Source organism: Daphnia pulicaria, chromosome 7 (genome assembly GCF_021234035.1).
Source record: "Daphnia pulicaria isolate SC F1-1A chromosome 7, SC_F0-13Bv2, whole genome shotgun sequence".
NCBI classification, from domain to species: Eukaryota; Metazoa; Arthropoda; class Branchiopoda; order Diplostraca; family Daphniidae; genus Daphnia; species Daphnia pulicaria.
The window spans coordinates 16460870-16480940 of NC_060919.1; the positions used below are offsets into that span (position 1 = coordinate 16460870).

The following is a 20071-nucleotide window of genomic DNA, read 5'->3' on the forward strand; positions in this document are numbered from 1 at the left end:
AAATGACGTGGAAGCTACTTAGTTGACGTCAATCAAAGTCAGCAGTCTTGTGTCTAAAAGAGAATTGGGATCCAATCAGGGCACCACCTCCGTCTCTTCCGTTTTGGGTTTCGCACCCCACTATCAACTCGTCGTGTCATTCCCGACAGACAGATCAGTTTGCTTCCGGATTGCACGGAATTGTCGTTACACTTGCAAGTAAGCTGTTTGCCACATCCGGCTCGTAAATGATACGATCCTATTAAACATCCATATAACATTGATGACATTTCCATGTTTTCTCTCTTGCGCAGCAGAGTTTGATCTCTCGGCTTTGATTTGGACGTTCCCCAGAAATGTGATCCTTTTATGTTCTGATGTACTGTATGCAATGTCTCCTTTTTTTATGGCTATTTATGCTCGGCGAGAAGAGTTTTCATGTTCCCTGACACACGGAAAGCTCCGCTTAAATAATTCACAGTAAAATTCGGGAAAAAGTACTCGGCTTGAGCTTCTTCGTTCCGCACGAGCCGCTGTCAGATATGTGTGTAGGTGTCATTGTAGGCCTACATTGGTGTTCTCTATGGCATTCTAGGGAAATTGATGTTGAATGAGACAAGACGTCGTATTATCTGTATAGGCACCGCAGGACTTGTGATTCGAGTTTGCAGGTTCTCATTGAACTTTCGAAGAAATTGATGAGGCGATCCGTTAACGAGCTCCCGCGGTACTGTTGTCTGTGTTGCATAAAAGAACTCGCGAGAACGGCATTCGGATCGGTCATTAGGACATTCTGAATTTGCAAATGCACACTTTTTTTTTTGAAAAAATGACTTGGCAAGTTATTTCCAGCCTTTAATTTGTACCGTATAGTTGAATTTCATTAAGTGTGTGTCAGACATTTCGATTGGTTTCGAATGTGCTGCGACGCCTGCACCACAAATAGTGTTGGACAATAACTTTGTACTAGGGTGCGTGGGAGGGCGAATCCCTTTTCGTGTCACCCAAATTTCGGAATGGTTTTGAGATGCGTAAGATCTGCTTAAAAGCTAAAGTCGCACAAGCAGACACAGGGCTCTGCACGCCCCCGCTCTGCGATCCAAATGCCGTTGATTATTCAAGGCAACTGACGCCAGAGAATTTGAGATTTATTAGAAACTGGAAGATGATTGAAGGGGGCACCTAGTAGTATCTATGAGCATCAATATTACGCTGCCATAATTCCGCTTCTTCCACGAAAGCAACATTATCGTTTTATATCAACGTCTTAATCACGGGCTTTATGAAAATTCTCCAATTGGCCTACACTCTTTAAGGGAAGCCGACTAAGAACGATTTGATTGGATTCCTCTGTCCCCTTGACGCACAAGTAACCTTTTTTGTTTCGTGATTAATCGTTTAAAATTAATTATTCCCAAATGGACTCAAAGGCTCCGTCCTCGGAAGAGCAGTGGAAAGTGCTAGACCGTCGTTGTGGTACTTGAGGTGCACATCTCTATTGTTGAAAAAGAAAACAAGGGTAGAATTTGAACGATTTTATCGGCCGCAATAATTCGCGGAACAATCAAATTGCCTCGACTCACGTCCTATAAGTGCATGGACGTCCACTTGACCATGTGACTCTTATTTTTTATTCTTCAAGTTCACCTTTGGGAAAGTGGAATAACTCTCCGTTTTTTGCGCGACTTATGCAAGATCGATGGAACAGATTGTTAGTGCAAAAGATTGAGCCCCAAGCTTCTTCCACTTGACAGATTTGACTTTTTGAACAAATCGGGTGACGTGCTCAATATCCGTCTACGAATGCCAAGTACAATACGTACCTTGATTCCTTGAAACAGAACTGAGGTTCCACTAAAAGATTGCATTCCAATTCAAATACAGCGGGAACACTCGCCTAAAGTACTTCTTGCGTTGAACACTGTTAGTTCGAGGCCGTTGCCGGATTCAGCGTAGCGTGCTATTGATTTCGTAAAATCTTATGGGGCAAAGTTGGTAAAGTGGATCATTCTCGCCATAACACGTAGTACGTAGGCTCCATTTCAAAGTGTTATTTCATAGTTAAGCTGATATCTCGTTATGAGCAGATATTCGTTGCATGACTGAAATGGCAAGTTGTGATTTTTTTAGAAAAAGAGATGCTTTCGAGTGATGTTACCACGTATCCCAAACTTTTGTATAAGAGTAAGACTTCGTCCTCCTTGTGCAGCATTGCGAATGGTAACAAAATAATGAGATTCAGTGCGTGCGGCACATTTCTAACTTTTGTTCTATTACAAGAAAACTATAGTTGTTTTAAGAAAATACCAATAGATTGCACCAACTTTTTTGTATAAATGATTTAAACGCAAGGTTATTTATTATTTCTGGTCTGTGATAAATCCACTTTGTAATCAAAGGGCAGAGTTCGATCGATGACAAGCAACGTTTTTACAGACTTTTTATACGGCATACAGAAAGGCTACACGCAATCATCAATCTACTAGCATAGTCCCAAATAGATTAGTTTATGAAATGTTAATTAAGGAATTAGCGCGCTTCTCAGTTTTGTCTCTGGAGGATACGTTCTAGCTGGGACCGTCTACTTTCTCGTGGAAATAAAGTTTGCAATCATCTGTAACTGATATTCATTTCTCACTTAAATTATGAACTCGTATGAACTTTATAATTGTTAAGTATTTCTATTTCCAAAAGCTGTTTAAGTAAGCGGATGACCGGATGTGACTCTATTCAGACTTGCCTAGCTACTTCATAATTTAGGGTTGATGTTTAATTTCCGTTAATTCCATTCCATTCCATTAATTTTAGTAATGATAATTAGAGTTTTTGATTCTTCCAGGGTTCTTTGCATTCCCTGGTTTCTTAATGAATCAGCGTTGAAGTGTTTTTTTTTTTCTTCTTCTCTCCAAGAAACTACCCCAGTTACAATTAACATGTGCCGACTATGATTTTCGATTGATTAATTTTTAGTCATCAACTGAATGAGTTTAGGAAAGAAGAACTAAAAGGAATAGACGTTAGCTGGTTCTAAGACATTTTCAACTTGGAAAACTAATGTGAGAAAGCTCCAATAAAGAATGAATTGAATTTAAGTTTTATGTGTTTGCATTTGTTATATCAAACAACTTATTTGTATTTTAACATGTTGCGCAGTAGGAAAGTAAGATAGCAATGAATTTAGATTCAATTATTTGCTGATGTTGTTGCGTTAATTTTTTTCAACTGCAATCTGGACGATTAGAGTATAGCTGCATTCTGGTTCCATTATTTTCCGAATTCTATATACAAGTTGAAGTATTTGCCTTTATTGTAAACATATCTACCAAATGTTTCCGGTACAAGGGCAACGGTTTCAGTTTCTATGATAGCTACCAGTTGCTTTGTTGTTGTTATATTTGAAAGCATGAATTATGCACTGAAAGCTAAACAATTCCTTCCCCCGACGCTAAAGCGTTGGTAGTTTTGATGTTATTTCAGATTGGATTGAATATACTATGAAGCATAGTTTTCTATATTTGTATTAATGTACATGTGTTTCTTTTTCTCTAAATAAGGTTTCTTTATTCACCTTTCTCATATCGAATTCTCTGTAGAACGGCGTTCTCGTCTCATCAACGCATTCGCTGAATCTTGGACTCATTTTTCTGCGTCGTGAACCATCTACGGTGCAAGAAAGCTGCAAGTCAACAACTTCAGCGGTATAGAAGCTGCTGAGAGGGACAAGTCCGAGCTAAGGAAACTACTAATATACGGAAGAAGCTTGTTATGGGTTGGCATAGCAACTTTGCAAAGATGATCTCTGCTTGTCCATCCCTAGCTCTTTCCTATTTCTCTCTACTTAGATGAAAAGGAGATTGTCAAAAGCTTCCATCAGCAGAACAGCATTATAGCGAACCGACCATTCCAGCTGATTAATTTGACAATTAAAATCGATAAAAATAGAGTTGGCGTAGAAATAGTTGGCGTAGAACTTTAGACACCGTATTTTATTACTATTCTCTCAAAGTGAACAACACTGACGGGTGCATCTCACGTAAAACTTAAATTAGATCAAATCAAATATTATATTCAAATTTCTAGTCTTGTAGAGCCATCTAGCGGGACTTGTTTAAAAAGAAGAATTTGTAATTTTTAATAGAAAATAGTTGGATGGAAATAAATCATCACTATTTCAGTTTAAAGCAATATAAAATAAAAGCAATTATTTAAACCTAAACAGCATTAAATTTATTTGGTAGAAGATTTATATGTGCGCACTGCGCATGCTGCAAAGCTAAAACTGTTCAAAAGTAATTACTGTAAACCAACCTTAAAAGAACCTACGAAAAAAACTAAAATGAAAAAAAAAAAATTACAAATCGAATTTCTGTATTCAAAACTTAAAAGACAAAGATACGTAGGATAGCAAAAGTAGGATGCTCAATTAAAGAATAATGGCAACTTAACCATCAGAGGTTATAGCTGCAGAAGATAGTCAGTCAGTTCTTCAACATCCGGTACGCAATTGATTAGTTGGCAAATATTTTTCAAAGTCTCCACTTCATACATTGTAGCCAATTTACCAAGTTGTTGGACGTTGTCAGTCGTCTTTAAAGAGCCGGTGTAAAGGAAATTTAGAAAATGCTGCACAGTATCGACATCGAATTCAGCCCCGAATGTGACGATTGATTTCCTTATGTTGCTGATCTTGTTGAAAGACTCATTCAGGATAGGACTCCGAGCACATAGGATAACTCGGTGGGCTTCCATCACCTTAACAGTTCCGACAAATATTTCGACATCCGTCAATTTCTGATTTGTTGCTGCCATCCAGAAATCTGTAGACCATTTGTCGTCCATCATCTCGTAGTAATAGTTGCCGATTGTACTGACTGTTTTGATGTCGAAGTAGACTAGGAATTGAAGATTTTCTTTGCTGAAATTCAAAAGTGCTTGTGCTGCGAAGTGAAGTAGTTCAGCGGTTTTCTGAAAACGTTTCGATTCCATTTTTAACCATTGTATGTATCCCAGCGTGCCTAATCCTTGCATGCCGCAGTAAATATCCTCAACTTGCAGACCGAAGCTGCGATGCTTAGCGCATGAGAAATGAATGATCGGTTTACTAATATCGTCTTGGTTCAATTGCGAATCAATTTCTTTTTCTTTAGTGTAGTAAGCAATAAAAATATTCTCATTTTGATATTGCATCACACACTTGGATTGTCCGTTCTCAGATTTTTTACACATCAAACTGCATCGAAAGGTAGGCGTCGTCCGATCAAAGAATATTTCCGTTTCTTTCTCCGGCCTAAGTAATAAGGGCGAAATTTAACGAATAAAAATAAGCGTAACCAAATTCAAGCATGCTGGAATATTTATAAAAGAAAACAAAATATTACATGATTTTGGAAGAAGAAAGATCTTCGGCGTTGCTGTTCAAACGTTTCCTGAGGTTCTCCATTTGAATGGCGTCCATTTTCTTCAGAGCGACTTTGCATAAACTAGTCAGAATTGTAAGTTGATAGCGATCAGCTAACTTTAGCAATTCTTCATCTGCCAATGTTCCTTTCGGCTCGCCCGTGTAGATAAAGTGAAGAAAATTTACCACGGTTGAAGGTTCCACTCCGGTTTTGATTCGGATCTGATGAGGACTGTCTTTTACTGCTTGTTTCTTCTTTAATTCGTCTGCAAACACGGGACTGCGGGCAGCAAGGATTGATTTGTGTGCAGGAAATGTTTTGTCTTTAACCACAAATTCAACGTCCGCCATCTTTTGTTGACTTTTAAGAGCATCATATAATTGCTCCTTGGCAAGACGATCGCACAGTTGATAGGAAAAGCCGGGATCAGTTCCTTCAATGCAAATTCGAAACACATACGTGAAGTTTCCTACAATCTTTTCAAGAAACGTCATGGTGAATAACTGTAGATTTCCTTCTTCTCCGAAATCATGTTTTGTCATTGTCGTCATCTTTGAAGGGCCGAGTCCACTACCTTGAATTCCGTATTTTACGTCTTCCACTTTCATCCCAAATTTGCCGAGATCAATTACCATGAAAAACAAAATGGGTGATTTGGTGTAGTTCTTCAAACCCACACGGAATACTTTTTCACCCCGAAACAAAATCATGTTCGAAGCCATTGTCATCGGTTTTCCTTCTACACACTCAAAGATCCACTCGTACGGCACAATCATCTTCGGGGTACCAAACAAATCGGACGTCATGTTGACGTGTTTCCCAAAACTGGCAAATATATAGAAAACAACGTTGTTGATTCTAATTTAATTTGTTGATAAACTATAATAAATATTATTCGGACGACTCACCAAATATTAAGAGTTGAATTTTTTAAAATCTCAGAAACAGATTCAGTAATTGCGAGATAGACAGCCTAGACTCTACCATCCGAAGGTCAACCACACACTGAAATTTAGAAATTAAAACCGAAGAAATGTTTCGTGCAGTTCTTTATACGCCGCCAGGTGCGGAGGTGCCGCGGGCAGCAAAAATGGCGGCGTCAAACTTCCTAAATTGGCAATGCTGCGTATCACGACAGTTCGTACTCTGTAGTATTGGGTGTTACTAAAACGCGAAGCGAAACGGCGGAACGCGAAACTCCTAAAACGCGAAACAGTGGTGCGAAACGGTCCCAACAATTGGGGACCGTTTCGCGGGTCCAATGGCCTAAGGGCATCCTAAAGTGCGAAACCATTTGCGAAACCTTTGATTTGTGAAATATAAAAAATTTCCTGTTTTTAAATTTCTGAACACCCTTACTACCACGCCCCCAACTACTTTAAACCGCTCCTTACAACTTCCGAACGAATCCGAACGAATTAAATCAAGATAAAAAAAAAGAGCCTCTAAAACGAATCTGTCTTTGCGGTTACAACTTCCTTTCTATGCTACGCAATTGAGAGAGGAGGATTCCTCCAGTTTGTTCCCAAGGACCCTGATGTCAAGGGAAGTCGGCCAAATAAGACAAAATTCGAAGGTGAAGACAAAATCGGAACATGTAGTAATATTTTTCATTTGCGTTGAGAGAAGGCGCGTGATGTTTTCTATGAAAACAAAAAGAAATGGATTATATCTGTTTGATCAATTTCATACGTCGCGCCCGAGGAGACGATAGGGACGCTTAGTGACGCCATATATGGCGGACGTGCGTGATTCGTTAACAATCTAATCCATACGTCCACGCCAATATGTGACGGTGTCAGTATAAATTCTCTTTTTCCTCTACTTTCCTTTAAAAGCAGACAAAAAAATGAACAAATTGCCAGGCACTAAGGACACATTTCAACAATTTTCAACTCCAGCTTTCACGTATGGCACGCAAATGCTTTATGCGTACCGTTCAGCTTTATGAAAATGTAAAATGCTTCGTTTTTGTTTTGTTTTTTCAATCTAAACTGAACGAGAAAAGATTTCCCTCCTGACGCTACTTGCGATGTCATGAATGATGAAATAACGGAACGAGATTCCATCTCAGATAAAAAGGCGGATAGCTGTTAAGTTTTAAAATGCTATATTCGGTTGAGAAAGACAATTCTACTTCGTTTTTCGATAAAAATGTCGTTCAAGTGAGATTTTACCCAGAATGTCAACCTTAGCATAAAAAAAAAATGTATCGTGCCCTGTGCTGGATTTTCTACGTAATCGCCAGTAAATATTTGTGGTCGTCGCGCTTTCCAAAGCAAACGCTTCACGCAACTTTAGCAACGAAGAAAATACACGCGCAAACAGTTATACAACTTTTGAAACTTATGCATGAAATATTTGAACTTACTTTGTGTTTTAACAGGACCATGAATGACCTCTACATGCAACTACACACATTGGCAGTGTGCCCTTACTGTAAGCTGAGAAGTGATAACCTAGAAGGCTAGAATCATAATTGTCATAATCAATAATAAGAATCATAATGAATAAATGTTGTGTAGAACAGTAATATGCACTTCTCGAAACGAAGAACTTTTACACGGAAATTTTTGAATTATATTCTCGTCTTTAAATAAATAAATTTAAAAAATAACTTACTTTCAATTTTTTATTAGCTTCTAGTTCGACACTTTGACGACTACTTTTAACAATACACTGACGACTGACGTCGACTGTTTCGCGTCTACGGTTTCGCATTTTAGTAAGACCTCTAGCGCCTAAACTGCGAAACGGTCCCGAAAATTTTTGGGACCGTTTCGCACCACTGTTTCGCGTTTTAGGAGTTTCGCGTTCCGCCGTTTCGCTTCGCGTTTTAGTAACACCCTGTAGTATTTGTTTTCATAATGGTGGGAAATCAGTTCACGAATATCACGATTTGTCGAATTTGCCTATCAACTCCAGCGTGGTAAGAGTTTAACCAATTAATTAAATAGTTTTATTGTAATTCTAGCTCGCTCTTGGCAAAAGAGACCGTTTGCCGGTTCGCGTAATTTTGTTTAGTCTCTCGATTGCCCAATCGCAATATGTTGTCTATGGGTATCCCGTCACCTTTACCGCTTTTACGTTGCTAAAAGTTAAATCAAAGGAGTAAAATCAATGCCCTGGGTTCTCAATTTACATCGCCATCGCGGCATCGCCTCACTGAACTTTCAGATTCAGTATCTCCATGCTGCTAACTGCAACAAAGAAAACTTTCTCAAAAAGGTGGATCTTCATCAAACTGGTAAAGCCAATGATACACAGTACCAAACACAGCAACAAATTTAGGCTGTTGAGTGCAGTTTGAATATTGTAAGTCTATGCTTGTAAATAATCCAGCAGCAAAATAACCATGAACTTGACCAAAAGTAATCACATCAGGAACAGCCGTAGATAGATAAAACATTTCACCAGAAATCACAGGATTTTTCAAGCCCTAGGTATTCTACATGTGATTATTAAACTAACAACAATTTTGCATTGGGACACCAACACCAGACAGTTTCGACGTTGACAACGAAAACTGGGTTAATATAATGTTTTAGTGTTGGGATACGATTCCAATCATTTTAGACTTTTTCGTAAGTAGGCCTACAAGTTCAAATCATTGCCTGTAATAGGAAACAAAATTACGATTCTTACTTTTATGTTAGTGATATATCGAATTTTTTAAATGTTTCGCAGGTTTATTCTCGGACGATCCGTCGGAACGGAGGACATAAACCATCAAATCGCATCTGACATCAAACTGGAAGTGATTTGTCCACTGAAAGGAACTAGAATGAAAGGTGACAAAATAGCGAATAATAACTTGATGAACGCGATCCAAGCGATGCCTAATAGATGAAGAGATTCCAATCCAATTCAGTAAAAAAATTTGAAATTTGATCCATCATTGTCGCTCTGTGAATGTTGACATTTTCTCTTTTGTGATGATAGATTCAGCAATTTGCTGCAATTCTTCAGCATCGCTTGATGATTGTGACATGTAACACCAGCACTGACGGTGCCATCTGCATCGCCCTGCTTTCAATAAAGCGATATTGCTTCGGAGTTCGGACCTAGATTGTATTTGTGAACACGTATGAACAGCTCACGACATTAAAAGGTAAGACAACTATCCCTAGTTTAAATCTCTTGCGTTTTTTCTGAATATTTTCCATGTCCCGCGATCAAGCCACTTATTTTACACTCCCGAATCAACATTTCTTCCCCCTAATTTCTTTTCGCATTAAGTAAAATAAGAAATAGGAACAAGGTATTGTACTTTGTAAGATGGGCAACAGGATGTAAATTCAAATATTTCTTCGTGTGAAGAATGATATATATGATAAACTTAATTGGAAAGCAACTATTAAATAACGTTTCATGTTTAATAGCGGCGATTAGCGGAACACATCTAAGATTCATGATCCAGTATGGTGAGTTTATCGTTAACCGCATATTCTGCTAGCCTTAATTGTGGGGGTTGTTTGTTGGGCTGGTTGCCTCATTTGATAATCTGACGAAAAATATTGGATAATTTAGCCAAAACCCCTAATAGGCAACTAAAATAACCCTCTTGTTCAACTTAACATTAAAATATGCATTTAATTAATTTAATTAAAGAATTAAGAAAATAAAAAAATAAAAAACTTTTCACAATTCAATTTTACATAATACGCCCAAATTTTGCTCATAGTTTTCCCAATTCATCCTTGATAAAGGCACTGAATGTTGTTATACTATCCATTGCAATTAGAATTTAACGAAGTAAAAACCGGCATTTAAAGATGCGTTTGGCTAATTTATTTGCTTGTTAGTTTGTCTTTGGGCACGCAAATGGTTTTCACTGTAAAATAAAATGGGCGTATCCCTTTTTCGTTAAAACAATCTTTATTTTGTAGTGCGGGTGGAATAAATAAACTTTTAGATTAAAATGTCTCGAGTTCTCATCAAATTAACAAGTTAAAGGAAAGGAATAAATTTGGACAAAACAAAAGCAGTTTTTCACATTTAGTTTCGACACGCTAATCTGCATTCGTTGAGCGTGTGGAAATTGTTGCCATTTCCATCACATCCACCGTAGACAAAAGACTTGCACGACCTGCTGGATGGATCGTAATAATATCGAGGGAAATACCCTCGGCATGGTCCTCCATATTTTGGAAGGAAACATTCGCTGGCAGCACGTGAAACTCGGTTCTCTGCATGTGAAAATATATTTCATTAATTGATGCAATCTACGAGATACTAATTATTTATTTCAATTAGGTAAATTTGAAGAAACTTACGTGGTGCGGCCGAGACCAAAGAAGCGATGCACGCCACCAAGACGAAGAAGAATAGTGATCTAATAGCCAGCATTTTAAGTAAGATTCTCTTCGCTGATGTTCTCGCTGTTGTGTTCCGTTATCGACTGGTGTGGAAGTGAGACGAATGCCGGTGGTTTATAAGGCCGCTCGATTCGTTGATCTCTGCTGCTGTTGCTTTGATGGACGCTTGCCGACAGCTCACCAATCCGGAGAAGAAGAGAAAGTGACGACGGCGAATAAGAGAAGAAAAACGACAGCGGATAAAATCTAGAGGAAAAGGAACGACCTTGATCACGCTGACGTCATGCGGAAAAACTCAATTTCAAACTTTCTCAATTCCTGAACAATCCTACCTTAATGTAAGTAAGCTTAGTTCAGCAAAGTAGTAACCTATATATTGTCCAACGGTCTGATCATTCCGGTTTACGAAATAATTAAGAGACCCACGAAACTTTATTTTTCTGTGTTAACTCGTCATATTTCTGATCGAACTATAGACCTCAACGAAAACGAGATTTTAGCCACATTTTTTAATTTTTATCTTGGCTAGTTCTCTATAAGTAATTGGCGGGGTTATTCCCCTCAGTTGTTCTAGTTCTAAATTTGGGAGTGAAGTTTCTCACATTCAAGGGAAATCTGTTGACGTCAGTTACGGTCCGCATGCAAAAATCGTGTTGGGAAATCCCGGTATCCCCGGTTATCCGGTATCCCAGGTATCCGTTATATCCGGTATCCCGGTATCCCCGGTATCCCGTTATCCCCGGTATCCCCCTGGAAACCCACAGTAGCTATACGTATTAAAAGAATAGGAAGTAGGTAGTTTAAAAAAATAATTTCTATGACATTGGATTTCCCTTTTTTTTGCAAGTTCATCAATCTCTTGTAGACATGGCTGGGGATTTTTGGTACACATTTTAGAGTGTAACGGGGAATCTTTTGGCCCTGTTATCGCTTTGCTTGTAAAATTAAAAAAGTGTGGCGTGTTTAAAAAGTGAAAATTAAATCAAAGTAACTTCATTTGATGGCCGCACTCTTTAGTCAAGACACGAGAGGTGTTGGCGATTTTAATGAAAGAGGCCTTTATATTAATTGGACGCTTAACAGAAAGGAAGATGAGAATAGAAGTGAGATTAGGTGAAGCAAGGAATCAAACACTCGTCATTTTGGTGATCTGCGGTACTATTGTACTAGCGGTAGTTATATCTGGTTAAATCCGATGCGGTATTAAACGAGTCGCAATATCTTCTTTTCCTACATTCCTATCTAAATAACATTGTCCTCCTAAAACTGGAAATCAACAGCATCCAAATTTTTTACCTTCACAGCAAACCTAAATTTATTTTTAGACAAAAATCAGAAAAACATTCAAAGCAAGCAGGTTGGTCCTTAAACTCGCGCCTCAGCAAGGGATCGGGTTGATACATTTTCCGGAGGCTATATTCCTTTGGGCAGCGCGCCATCTTAAAAATCTTGTCGCTGAAATTGGACCCTTCTAATTCAATTAACTGGTATGGTACCATTGATATGGGGTAATTTACAACAACATCAAAATAGGAAACAATTTTATTATTTGTGTATGTATTTTCTATTAAATAATCAGAGAAATCAATATTAGCGAGAACAGTACTGGTTTCAACCTGGCCTGAATTTACAATGAAAATCAAGTAGCAGATGACTCACGTGCATGTTCTCAGCCTCTCTGCCTCTCTGGTCTCTGCCCTCTCATTCATTGGATCATTGCTCTGATGAAGCAGGTCTCTAAAGCACGTTCTAACACTCAAACAAAAAGCTAGCTTTCAGTTTGTTGCTGTGTTATTTCATGATCGACGGTTATTTTCCAAGGAAAATATTATAAATAACAGAACAAAGTAAGTCACCTCTGTATCAGTCAACCATTCATAACCTTATTTCTTAAAAAACCTATGAATGTACTAGGCTAATTGTGTGTTGTGACCAAACAATAGTACATTACATACTTTAACATTATCCATAAATTTTTAAAATTAAATGATTCTTTATAATGTTATAGAATAATTACTCAGCCTAAAGAACTAGAAATGCAACGTAGAAGAGGGAAAAAAGTAAAGATGGACAATCCTCTCGAGGATTTTGAACCACCATCCACTTCTTATTTGGATGAGCAGCAAACTCCAATGGATCAGCAAAGGTTTGAAATCTTTCTAAACATTGTTAAGTGAAATTCTAATTTCATTGAAATGCAATAATTCATTCAGTGAAAAATGTGAAAATGTACACGCACATTATGATTTCGATACTCCTTCCAAAATGGAACATGATAAAAATAGTGTTCCTGTGCAGCAGAATTTGAATGTTATCAGTTCAAATCAGGCGGAAAATACCACAGTCCCAACTCTTTCTGTTGGGCATGGACAGACACCTGAAAGTACTCGTGGCCAAAGTATAAATCTCTTTTGACCTTTTGTTGTATTTTAACATAATTTTTAAATGCTTTTTATAGCTTCATTTATTCCTACTGGGAAGAAGGCCCCTGCAGTTACTGCAAATTCTCAGAAATTAGTATCTAGCCTTGAAGGTACTCCCACATCCACACGTCCTTCTCTTCGACGTATAGGACGGTCAAAGAAACATTCAGAGACGGAACATGTTGCTAATGTTGAAGATGAAAGCGATTTATTTAGTATTATCAGGAATGGCAAAAGCTCCTTACAGGTATTGAAGTACTCAATTCCTCAACTGTAAAAATGTTTCCTAAAATTCAAACTTCAAACATTTTATTGCCGATTGCAGCACATTGTAGATGAATGGATTGAGCAGTACAAGGCTGACCGTGACTCAGGATTGAACGCTATAATGCAGTTCTTCATTAGTGCTTCAGGATGCAACGGGAAAATACCATCTAAAATACCAAGTAGCATGGATCATGCCGCAGTTATCCGCGATATGACAAAAAAGTTTGATGAGGTATAATAGTTTTGATTAATTTGGGTAGCAAACGAAGATTTAACTGTGTAGTATAAATAATAAACCTGTACTTTAGGATAGTGGAGAATATCCGTTGGTCATGTCTGGACCACAATGGAGAAAATTTCGAAGCAACTTCTGCGACTTCGTGCACACACTCGTGAAGCAGTGCCAATATTCCATAATTTATGAACAATACCTGATGGATAACGTAATTTCACTTCTTACTGGTCTTTCTGATTCACAAGTCCGAGCGTTTCGTCATACTGCCACCTTAGCAGGTAAAATGATTTTCCTTATTCTTTATTTTTCTTCTTCACAAATTTTAAAGGTATTTGTTTTAGTTATGAAATTAATGACTGCCTTGGTTGATGTGGCTCTGACCGTGTCGGTTCATCTTGACAACACGTCTCGTCAGTATGAAGTTGAGCGTCGGAAAACACAGGATAAACGAGCCAGTGATCGCCTTGAAGGATTGCTTGCCAAACACGAAGAACTTGAAGAAAACATGCATGACATTAAAAACATGTTGACTTACTTATTCAAGTCGGTGTTTGTCCATCGTTACCGAGATATCGTTCCCGATATTCGAGCCATTTGTATGACGGAAATAGGCATTTGGATGCAACGGTTTCCCCAAAATTTTCTTGATGATTCTAACCTGAAGTATATTGGGTGGAATTTGTACGACAAAGTTGCCGATGTTCGTTTAAAAAGTCTTCAAGCTCTCCAACCGCTGTATGCTTCACAAGAGCTTAAAGAAAAACTGGAACTTTTTATCAGCAAATTTAAGGTGAATAAAGTACAAAATTTTTGCTTAGTCAACCAACAATACTTTAAATATTATATTTAGGATCGTGTCATTTCGATGACGCTAGACAAAGACTATGATGTTTCAGTCCAAGCTGTTCGTTTGGTTATCACTATGCAGAAGTATCACCAAGAAATGTTATCAGACAAGGATTGTGAGTCAGTTTACGAGTTGGTGTTCTCTTCTCATCGAGCCCTTGCACAAGCTGCCGGCGAATTCCTTAAAGAGCGACTATTCACACTTAATGCTACCAGTTATCCAGCTCCACGAACTCTCCGTGGCAAAAAGAGACTACCTAACACACCTCTCATACGTGATTTGATTCAATTTTTCATTGAATCTGAGGTGAAATCCAATCAAGTAACAATTCAAATAAATTATTAAACACAAATACTTCATAGTTGCATGAACACGGAGCATATTTGATCGACTCCTTAATCGACTCAAATGAAATGATGAAAGACTGGGAGTGCATGACGGATTTGTTAATTGAAGAACCTGGGCCAGACGAAGAGCCTTTGGACGATCAGCAGGAAACAGCTTTGATCGAGTTGATGACATGCTGCATTAAACAAGTTGCGACCGGAGAACCACCTGCAGGTCGAGGGTCTATGAGAAAGGTAACCGATTAATTATTTTTATTGTGGTTATCATGTTAACATACAACATGTAGTAGTGGAGATTTTCATATAAATTATTATTATTACAGATTCCTACCGTCAAAGAAACCAGACAAACCCAAGGTCACCGTGTACGACTTACTGAACATTTCATACCAACTCTTCCTCTGTTAATCGGGAAATATATGACTGATCCCGAACAAGTTGCAAACCTCTTGTCAATCCCTCAATACCTTAATATGGAAATCTATACTACCTCACGTCAAGAGAAGGTGAGTTCGTTTAATTTATGATATTGTTTACAAAAGGCTGAGATACTTTACTTCTCAAATTACAGAGTCTAGATTCGTTATTGCGCTTGATCCAGAATATAGTAGAAAGACATACCACAACAGAAGTGCTGGAAGGCTGCGCTAAAGCGTTGGAATTTCTTTGTGATGAAGATTACGCCATATCTTCTCGATGTGATTTAACAAGGAACACTTTAATTGATCGTCTCGTTAAGAAATGCGAACAAGATTATGAAAATTATGTGACACTGATGTCTGGCGTAAGAATTTATTTTGTTTGCAAATTTTTTTTCACGTCTTACATACTAATTTGTGTGTTTTTATAGGACGAAGAGCCCAACAAAGATGCGGTGTTTACGCTGGTATTGGGTTTGAAAAAAATTGCCTTATTCTCGTCACATCACAATCTTGGGACATGGAATTTGTGGGATTCTCTGTTTAACGCAATTCAAGAAACTATAAACCTAAATCGGAAAATTCCACTTGAAGTATCTAGTGATTTTCTTGGTTTTATTTCCTCAAAATAATATGCAATAAATTTTTTAGGCTATAAAATATTGCATTTCAGCTTGCCATTCTGCTGTTTTATGGGAGCTTCTGCAATTCAAAAACTGTTCTGGACAAGGAACGTCTGCCGCTCAACAACAGAAACAATTAAGAGATCATTTGGACGCCTACATGTCTTTGATGACTGAGCTAATCACTTCGAACGTTGCTGATTTTAGAGAAGAGGTATTGTTAGTGTAAAAATTCTTGTCATTTCACGCTTATTTATAATTTTGTTTTTTAGGCATACGTGTCGGTAGGGGATTTGCTTGTATGTTTTAGCAAGCGTCTAAAAGACAATCCTCATTTAAAACCGCTTGTTTACGAGCCTGATCGTGACTTACAACAAATTCTGGAAAACTTCATTCAGACTTATGTGTTTGTTGAAGAAGAAGAAGAAGATGTAGACGAGGAAGGCGACGAACATAAAAAAAATTGAAAAATTGCACAATCGCCGGAACTATTTAGCGGTTTTCTGCAAACTCGTAGCTTGCAACGTCTTGCCTGTAAAAGCTGCGGCAGGTGTTATTAGACACTATGTCAAGTATTACGATGATTACGGTGACATCATTAAGACATTATTGGGAAAAACTCGAAACATCAACAAAATTACCAGTGCAAAAACTATGGTTCTTAGTCTCTCATTGCTGTTTCACGATCTAACAAGGGATGGTGGAAGTCGTATTGATCGGCAGTCAGAAGAATTTCTTAGTGTCAAGGTATGAAACAAATTTTAACTTTACTGACAGCATTACTTTTCACGCGAATACTTGTAATGAAATATTAATAATTGTAATAAATTTGTCCGTAGGAATTGGCCAAAAAATTGGCTATGTCATTTGGACTCGATATGGTGAAAAATCGCGAAGCTATCACCGCCCTTCATAGAGATGGAATTATTTTTGCCACAAATCCACTCGAGAATCCAAATAATCCAATTGGCCCTCCTCCTAATTTAGGGTTTCTTGAAATTTGTGGCGAGTTTTCAAACAAACTGCTAAAACAAGACAAAAAGGTGGTTTTACAGTTTTTGGACCGAATGCTGACCATGGGAAGGCTTTCACCTCGTCGAGAATGGGAACCTCTCTTGTTCTACCGGAATTCCTTGGTTCATGGCGAAACTGATCCATCTCCGCATTCTGTCAGGAGCGCTAACAAACGACGTCGTCGCGATACAGGTATTTTATGGAATTTCTTAGAGACTTTCTCTTGTGCATAATGGCAATTTCCAATTAACCTTCGTTCTATCATGTACAATTTTCAGTTTGTATTTTCTAAATTGTCGATAGAGTTGGCGTAATTACTTACGTTGTCGTCATATTCTTTGTAGTTTTGTTCCGTTCCTAAGGTTCATTACCTTAATGTTAATGTTGAACAAATGCTTTTTTTTTTCACTTAATTGCCATCCTTATAAACCCTACAACAGAACCTAGTTCTTGGAATATAGCGGGAATTCAGGGTCAAATATGATGAATATTTTCATAGTTGACCGTTGCGTCTCATCTGTTTGTCCATGTAATTGATTTACTGACAAGATTACAATTTGTTCGCAGGTGGAGACGACGGTGAAATCGCTGATAACGATGATGGATCAGATCAGGATTTTGCCGAGTGCGGGTAATATTACCCGGTTTGACTTCAGCATTTGAGTCTTGTGAATGAATGAAGTGAATTCAAAGTAACATGTACGTGTAAAAGTTTCATTTAATTTTTTGATAAATTTCCAGTGTTAACGCATCTTATTTGCGATGATTCTAGGAAATGTTAGATTTTATTAACGTTTGGTGAGGTGCTTTGTTATTTATCCTTTTGGCTACTGAACTGCGACACGTAAATTTCCATTTTAACCATGGATACTGCTGTTAGATAACGTACGATCGCACTTGTTGGATTCTCTAGGATAAATAAACACAGTTGACAGTTGTGACGGTTGTGAAATGATTTCTGTCTCGTTTGTCTGCTAAATTAAAAAACAAACAAAACATGTTCATTCAAAAAGAAAGATTTATCACAGATTAGGTAAAGTGCAGAATGACAGGAATAAAGCTAAAAGGGTGATACAGGTGATTATTAAAACAATCAGATGCCCAGTCCCTAGTGTGAGGTGCCCGGAACTTGCTGTTGTTGTGAGACAGGGTAGTGTGGAAAGGATTTTTCATCTTCACCATCCGTTGTGATTGATCTTACATTTGCTGTTGCCTTGTAGTATGTAGCCTAGTAGAAGGCCACAGTGAATAGAAACACATTCTGAATAACGGCAGGTTTACCTTACCAACTAGGTGTTTTTCCTTTCAGCAATCCCACTGTCCAAGCACTGTTGCCTAGGTGCTGAAACGTCGGGAATCACTTGCAGACAAGGTACATGAAAGGATATCACCGGCTCACCGCCTTGAGTGCCTTTTCCTCAGTGTAGAAGTTGAACTGGCGTCTATTATCACCTTGAGGATTTCGTCTGTTGTGATGTGTCATGCTCATGCTGCGTGGTGGCTTTTTGTTGCTTTTTGACAGGGTGAATATTACGTGAGTATGAAAATTATTTGTTACCTTTGTTTGTTAGTTCTTTCAATTTAGTGTCACCGAGCTAGAGCGGACATTGTTTTCATGTTACTTTTTTTAAACGTTTAGACTTCTTTCTGACGTTAGACGGCATGGTCTTTGATAATTTTTTACCTGTCAGAATCTTACTTTGCACCTCTCTGAAGAAATTTCTCGCTACTACTACAAAGAACTTTTTTGTGATAACTGTCAGTTTCTATTTCAGCAACAAAGCTCACTTGTTAGATTTGTATTAATATGTTTTTTTTTCTACTTCCGGTTTTCTCATTTTAGTCAGTAGTTCAGTAAATATTCATTCGACGCACAAAATAACCACATATTCGTGATCCTCGTCAAATTTGTGGTAAAGTTCATGTTTTGTTTTGTACATTTTCGTACTTTCGGTTTTAAAATTTTCCTGAACTATAGTTCAGGAAAATTCTCGATTTTGGCCAAAATCTGGATTTAGTTTAAATTACATCTAATCGACCCCAAATTTCACGTAGATCACGAATATTTGGTTTATTAGGTCGGCAGCTCAATGGTTGAGGCGCTATCGCTTACTTCCGGTATACTTCCGGAAAATTTGCATAAAACTAGCAAGTGAGCTTTGTTCTCTGCACAATTCTAGAGACTCCTTGCCAGCTAAAGCAAACCGAAAAGGTCTTTTTGATTTACTTTTGTGACTTTTGTGACTATCTAAAGCCGGTCCTTTAGATAGTGAGTTTTGGACGTGTCTAATAGATGGCGTGAAGGAATATTGTGTTGTCAAATGTGGGCTTATGGCGGCTCGTTGTCTAAAGCTATCTTCAGCTAAGCTATTTTCATCGAAAGTTACAAATGGACACATAGGTTAATTCGAGTAATTTCGTTTGTGACTTGTCGGTGATGTGTTCTATTCCGTGTACATGTTGGATAACCTTAGTGTTTCTCACCAACTTACAGGAGGAAACGTAGCCTACCGTTGACTATTTTGTTCAACATGTGCCATCGAAATGACACAGGTAACTACCAACACTAGCTTTATTACAGTATTGTTGAAAAACATACAATCTTCTCATCTTTTATTAGGATTCATTATAATTATCTGCTGTAAGAATTGGACTTGCTAGATCACCAACCCCATCACAGACAAATCTCTCATTCCATCTTCTAGAGAACCTTGGCTAACTGTTCGGTGGTTTCAAGTGTAAGTTCACTTGTCACGTCAAGGAACTTTCTTTGTTGCAGTCTAATATGTATTCAAAGTATTGATCTGCACTCACGTCTATGGTTATAAGACGATTTCAACTGCAGTATACTGATTACTGTTTAATTATTCTTTTAGATAGTTTATTTTCATAGTTGTCAAGCACATATATGACACAAATTATTAACAAGGTGACTTAATTTTCTTATTTTTTATTTACAGGTTTGAAACTATAGGTTTCTAAATTTGCATGACAGACTTTAAGTACAGTCATGTTGAAGAAAAAGGACTGACTGACAGTCAACAATTTACACTACCTTGTTTGGTAACCTGTTGGTTGCTTCCCTTGAATCTCCCTTTTTACTTTCTTAAGCTTGATTTGAGGTATTGCTTTCTGTCGCTCAAATATTGTTGAAAAATTATTCTCAAACTAATAAATGTTCATTCTGTCTACAGGGTAAC

General features: G+C 37.8%; 1 protein-coding gene, 3 long non-coding RNA genes and 1 pseudogene across 5 annotated transcripts; 2 read left to right on the forward strand and 3 right to left on the reverse strand.

The window, feature by feature from the left end:
• Nucleotides 1-4344: 4344 nt before the first annotated feature.
• Nucleotides 4345-6397, reverse strand: LOC124348949. Of its 2 annotated transcripts, none has more exons than XM_046799366.1 (3): nucleotides 6287-6390; nucleotides 5358-6236; nucleotides 4345-5266 (listed from the first exon to the last, which is right to left on the reverse strand). In XM_046799366.1, the coding sequence occupies exons 2-3, from the start codon at nucleotides 6182-6184 to the stop codon at nucleotides 4435-4437; spliced, it is 1659 nt and encodes a 552-aa protein (XP_046655322.1). In that variant the 5' UTR covers nucleotides 6185-6236; nucleotides 6287-6390; the 3' UTR covers nucleotides 4345-4434. The 2 variants fall into 2 exon arrangements, with proteins under 2 accessions (XP_046655322.1, XP_046655321.1); XM_046799365.1 differs by having other exon boundaries at nucleotides 4347-5266; nucleotides 5358-6203; nucleotides 6287-6397.
• A 148-nt stretch (nucleotides 6398-6545) lies between these two features.
• Nucleotides 6546-8223, reverse strand: LOC124349180. Its single transcript, XR_006920191.1, has 3 exons — nucleotides 8001-8223; nucleotides 7750-7845; nucleotides 6546-6655 (listed from the first exon to the last, which is right to left on the reverse strand). It is a non-coding gene; the product is annotated as an uncharacterized LOC124349180 (long non-coding RNA).
• Nucleotides 8224-12286: 4063 nt separating this feature from the next.
• LOC124349135 lies at nucleotides 12287-17802 on the forward strand (annotated as a pseudogene).
• Nucleotides 17803-17851: 49 nt separating this feature from the next.
• On the reverse strand, nucleotides 17852-18708 carry LOC124349197. Its single transcript, XR_006920214.1, has 3 exons — nucleotides 18430-18708; nucleotides 18158-18355; nucleotides 17852-18099 (listed from the first exon to the last, which is right to left on the reverse strand). It is a non-coding gene; the product is annotated as an uncharacterized LOC124349197 (long non-coding RNA).
• Nucleotides 18709-19247: 539 nt separating this feature from the next.
• On the forward strand, nucleotides 19248-19966 carry LOC124349196. Its single transcript, XR_006920213.1, has 3 exons — nucleotides 19248-19424; nucleotides 19492-19609; nucleotides 19832-19966. It is a non-coding gene; the product is annotated as an uncharacterized LOC124349196 (long non-coding RNA).
• The last annotated feature ends 105 nt before the right edge of the window (nucleotides 19967-20071 follow it).

Coding starts and splice junctions, on each gene's coding strand:
- LOC124348949 (XM_046799366.1), bottom strand. CDS start 6,184: ATGACGTCCGATTTGTTTGGTACCCCGAAGATGATTGTGCCGTACGAG. Junction 5,267..5,357: donor CTTTCTTCTTCCAAAATCAT/GTAATATTTTGT, acceptor CTTATTACTTAG/GCCGGAGAAAGAAACGGAAA.